Consider the following 6020-nt stretch of genomic DNA (forward strand, 5'->3'; position numbering starts at 1 on the left):
GGACATGTTTTAACGACTGTCCTTTACGTGAAAGATTGAGTGCATGGCATTCTAACAAAGAAAAAAAAAAGGAATTAAACTCAGATTTTATTTTTGATAAAATCGTTAACATATAAAAATCAGCCTAAAACACCCAAGAATATTCAAAAGTTCATAATCTGTAAAGAGTAAATGACCGGACAGGATCATCGAGACGAAGATGAAGTAGTGGGCATTGAGTAGCGGCACAAAGGGCACAAGTGACTAGTCTCCAGCCACCGAACAATACAATCCTTGTGAAACGCATGAGAACACGGCATCTTTACGACTCTGCGATCACCAAACGACATCTTCTCCAAACAGATGCTGCAAGTCTTGCCACCCAAACCGACGTCGTTTAACTCCTCCTGGAGCGCCCGTATGGAGTCTTGCGTGGCCGGAACAGTCCGAACGGTGTCCATTGCCTCGCTGAAGCTACGATCAACCATCATCGCTTCTTGTTGCTGTTGGCGAATAGGAGTGCACTCAGTTGAGGCAGTGATGTGGAGAGATATAGTGAGAAAGTCGGAGTTGGAGTTGGAGAAGATAATTCTTTGCAAAGCGTCAGTTGCTATGCGCGCGGCAAAGGTAGGGACGAGGTTTAAGTCCATACCCATTCCGATGAGCATGCTTTTGGTGATGATCGAATGGTGGGTGAAGTAGTGGCCACGGGGAAACACATGACTGTTGCTGGTTGTTGCGATGACGAGCTGGGAAGGAAGAATTATTGTGCGGCGAAAGTGGATGTGGAAGACTATGTATTTGATTGGTTGAAGGAGTTGAGCTTGGTGACTCTGAGCAGGGTCGGCAGTGTCATTACAGTACTCCATATCCATATCCATATCCATATCAATGGTTTTGTTTTGTATTGATTATCAGACTCGATGCGTTACTTGTATATATAGAACTTAGAAGTAAAAAGCAACCTTATTAAGGAAACTCTAAAAAAAAGAAACTACTTTGTAGAATTTGCTTGTTATATTTTAACTCTGTCTAATATCAATATAGAAACCAGAGGCCGGAGTTACTCTTTAGGAAGTAGCAAGTTGTGCTATATTTTTATGAATTAAAAAAGCAAATTTTCATTTAATTATTTTTTAACTTAAAATATATGAGGAATGTCCTAAGAAATATTGTTTTTATTTCTTAATATTAAGTATTAACTGATGACATTTATACCATTACAAACAAAATGTATTTAATAATAATTAATTAATTGAAATGGGTGAGAAGAGAAAAAATAAATAATTATTTTTTTTATGTAATTTGACATAAATATCTTAATATAAATTGAAATTATAAATTTATTTTTTAACTCACATGCGCCCTGTACATATGAGATGATAAACCGCTATTAGTGAAATCTACTATTGAGTCCCATATAATTTACTTTAATAATTATTATGAAGTATCGTTAATCAATTAGAGAGTGATACTTCTTGTGGTGTTGGACATCTTAGAGTGCCAAATAACAATGTTCTATACATATACATGGTAAATAGAAAGAGTATGATGGATGAAGAATTTATGAATGATGAAGATTCTAATGGATGAAGATGATATTAACTCTTCTTTATTATGTTGTTTGATATTTGAATGCAATATTTGTATTGCTCTTATAAAATAAATAAATAAATATAAATGTAATGTAATGTATTGTGATTTTAAAAATAATTTTATTTTTATTTTTAATGTGATAAAATTTTATATTATTTATTTTTATATTTACTCTTATTTTAAGTCAAAAAACCAAATAATTTTTGTGATTAATTTTGTTTTTATTCGTAAAACAATTATTTGTTTTAGTTGAGAATTCTAAAGAGGATTTATATATTTTAAAAATATTTTCTAATGGATAATTTTGTATTTTTTATAAAGAATTTGTGTGAAAATAGAAGTTTATTTAAAAAGAGATACATAGAGGAAAAAAGAAGAGTTCATATCAAAACACCCAAATATAAACTATATAAGTTTAATGCCTAAGATAAGTGTAAACACATCAAACATATTTTTATTGATGAGAAACCTCATAAATCATAATTATTTATTACTAAAATAAAAAATTAAGAAAATAAAAATGCAAAGTCCCACATCACACAGAGTGAAATTTCTTCTCATTCCCTTCTATATAAACAACTCAAAACTCTTTTAACTATTATCAGGAATAATTATTTATTAATTCGTTAAATATTAGTTACTTGCATGATGATAACACAGCAATTAGTCATGCAACATATGGAATTGTGATGTTTATCACATAACACCTGTATAGAATCAAGATCCTCTAGTTTATTTTTAACTAGTATGTGATATAGCTTGTAACTCAAACTAATTTTAGGGTGATTTTATTGGTAAATTTATTATGATGATAAATATTTTTATGAATTAAAAAACAGAATATTTTCATTTTAATTATTTTTTAACTAAAAAAAATCATGATATATTGAGAGGAATGTCCTAAGAAATATTGTTTTCATTTATTAATATTAAGGATTAACTGATGACATTTATATCAATTACAAAAAAATGTATTTAATAATAATTAATTAATTCAAAAGGGTGAGGAGAGAAAAAAATAAATAATAATTTTTTTACTGTAATTTGACATAAATATTTTAATGTAATTTGAAATAATAAATTTATTTCTTAACTCACATCATTAGGGAATTGCCTAAGGTCTCTCGTTGAGCAAAGTCCTCAAATTTATTTGGACTTTGGATTTTAATAAAGAAAAAATTCTTCACGGAAAATTGAAGGGAAAAAAATAGCGGAAAATGTTTATCACAAATTTGATAATAGACTTTTTTAATATTTTTTATTTAGATATTTACAATTGTTATAAATTTAAAAAAAATATACTATATTTAAGTTTTAATTTTTTAGAAAAAAAATTCTTAATTTATTGATTCAATCCAAACATGATAAAATGGAATCTCTTGGATTTCATTATTTTTCCCTCTTAAAATCCAATGTCCAAACAAGATCTATGTATTTTTTTGCTAGAAAAATTAATTAATCATTTTTATTTTTAGTTATTTAAAAACCAAATAATGCTGTAACACATGGCCTTTATTTAATAATTTGCTAAATTCCACACATCAATTCACTAATTTTAAGGAAATAAAAAAGGAACTATTTAGACGAAGAGTATTTGTTTGTCAATATGTACTTGGTTGAGAATATACAATAGATGTGAAAACTCATAAGTAATAGGATATAGAGGAGAGATATATATTTTTTAATTTATGAAAATTTAAAATGTGTGGGACTAAAATTTTAAAAAGAATTTATCACCATTAATTTTAATGTATAAATATTACCATGAATTTATACGGCAATATATACCAAGAGTTTATAACCTATATAAATATACAAAAAGAGAGAAACAAGTAGAAGCATTGGTTAATTTCTACACCTTGATAGAGTTAGACTAGAGTTGTAAATACGGGCTGGGCTTTCTAGCACGACACGAAACCGGCACAAGCCCAGGAGGCACGAGCACGAAAAAATATGGGCCTGGGCCAGGCACGACACGAATTGAAAATTGGCACGGCACGACATGGGCCTGAGCATGGCACGGCACGACAAGTCCGAAGGCACGACACGAAAGCACGAAAAACTAGCCCGAAAGCACGACACGACAAAAAACTCGATATTTTGACATTAATAATTATAATAAATTTTTATTTGTCAATTATTAATAAATTAAAATGATAATAGAAGTCTTATTTTTCTCAATGTTTATATTTTTATAATTATATTAATTTATTTTAAGATTTGTGAGTTAAAATTTTTAGCATTTATTAGTAGCTATTAAAATTCTAATAATTATTTTTGATATAATTTTGTGTAAAATATTGTTAAAAATTATATAAAAATATCTAAAATTATAATTTAAACAAAGAAATGTATTTTGTTTGGTGGTAAGTCCATTGATGGTTAAGGAGGAGGTGAATGGTTCAATTCTCAATTTTTACATTTTTTGACAATAATAAAGTGAGCCCAAATTTGGGCCCCAATATAGAAAGAGGGCCGGCCCGACACGAGCACGACATGGGCCCGGGCCGTGCTGGGCCTACTCTTTAAAAAATGAGTCGGCCGCACGAATTAAATACGGGCCGGACCCGGCCCGGCCCAACCCGAATTTATCGGAGGCACGAAAATGTGGGCCGGGCCGGACTAGATGTCACGGGCTGGCATTTTGACAGCGGAAATGCCCGTGCGGCACCTTGACTCCTCTGAGCCAAGGTCAGCCTTCCAGCCATTCGAATAACAATGGGCGCATTTTTCGCGCGACCGTGTGCCTCTGCACACTTCCGTCTCTTGAACAACTCTCGCTGAGTCATGCTCTCAAGCATCTATGAGTGCAATCATGCATCAAGGCTATCTAGCCAATACACTCACACTGTCCATAGGTTCTCACTATGGCAAGGCAAATCCCAACACCGATGCTCACCCAGACATTCGCAAGTCAAGGTAGCATGTGTGGCCAAGAGCCAACACCAAGCTGACGTGCCAACACCTCTCATCATGCCCCATTCGATACTATCCGATTAGCTCACGTCACATACCAAGGACTCCCATACGTCCATGGTCCAATCCTCAAGGCACCATACCATCATGCATGTTGGCAGGCCCTCGAGACTGGCTGCCAGACTAGTAGCATACATTGGACCTCTGTCCTACTCAAGCATAGTGCACCCTCCAATGCTTGCATGCTAACAAGTCCCACGAATGACTTCACGTGCCATCTCGTGTCGAGATTCGTGGCCATGGCGCACCACGACATCTCTCGAAGGTTTGGGCCACGTTCCATGCAAGCGGCATCCCGGCAAGCCAAGGGAACCGTACCCTTAAACCTCTGGCAGCATACTTCGACGCACTACCGGGGCGGCCCGGTAATGTCCATGAGTACTCCTACTCATGGAGACATATGAGTCCCCTCGTGGTCCTCATATGCCCGCCCTACTAGTCCTCCCAACTAGTAGTAGCTCACTTGACGCACCTGCGCCAGGGGGTGGTGGAGAGCTGACACCAGGTGCTCCCCCTACAAAGAGCCTTTTGAGCTTTTAGCCTTCTACCAAGAACATATATGATTTTCGCTTGGGAGACATATTTGGCTTCCAGCTCGCCAATTCTCCGAATCTCCCAAATCCGATCATACCATTGCGTTCATTGACCATTCAATATGGAACCTACCAAGTCCCGTCCATTTCCGGGCAATATTGAAGATATTTACGAAAATGCCACTGCCGTACAAACTAGGCATCAGCATGCTCACCAGCCTGCACCCTCGCGTGCGCATCTGACCGAGCGCCATCCTAGCTTGTAACATGCCATCAAGGCCGGCATGTTACACTCTCCCACACTTCAATTGTCGATGCCCTCATCGACAGACCGCTGGCCAATCTTCCTGCCTCGACTCCTAAGCTCACTCCATGCTTCTTCCGAATCTTGAGTCTGCACTAGTCCCTCTATTACTGTAGAATCACCAACTTGGCGATGATCTCCCACGTCCACCCTTGGACTCGATCAAGGACCCCATGCTACCTTCGCTATTCAGAATGCTCCCATGAAGTAGTGCCGCAGCACTCGAATACTCCTTGCACACATGAACTCCTCCGAGTCCATCACGATGTCCCTCCAGTCAACCAAGCAGCCCTTGGAACACTGACCCCAAAGCCAACACATCTTTTGATTGTTGCTTTCCTGCCAATTTTCCAATGCCTACTCTCTTATTGACAAGGATGAAATTAAGGTGCACCCCTCAAGGTAAGGTTCGCAAACCAACCGTTCCCAACGGCACCTACGAAACATCCTTCCATTGAAGGCATGTCTCTCTTTAACGTGGCACACATGCCAACTATAGCCTTATGCAGTATCTAGTGCATCCTTGCACACAGACTTTGCGAAGTAGTCTCCCAGACTTTTGGCCCTCCGGCCTTACTGCATACCCATGGCTTGATGCAAAATGGCCACTCCTGACCATAACTGCTACTCTG

The 6020-nt window shown here is 36.5% G+C and overlaps 1 protein-coding gene across 1 annotated transcript; it reads right to left on the minus strand.

Moving 5' to 3' along the window:
* Positions 1–185: 185 nt before the first annotated feature.
* LOC133795559 (E3 ubiquitin-protein ligase SDIR1-like) lies at positions 186–866 on the minus strand. The gene has a single exon (XM_062233011.1). The coding sequence runs from the start codon at positions 864–866 to the stop codon at positions 186–188; it is 681 nt and encodes a 226-aa protein (XP_062088995.1).
* Positions 867–6020: the final 5154 nt, after the last annotated feature.

Source organism: Humulus lupulus, chromosome 8 (genome assembly GCF_963169125.1).
Source record: "Humulus lupulus chromosome 8, drHumLupu1.1, whole genome shotgun sequence".
Classification (NCBI taxonomy): Eukaryota; Viridiplantae; Streptophyta; class Magnoliopsida; order Rosales; family Cannabaceae; genus Humulus; species Humulus lupulus.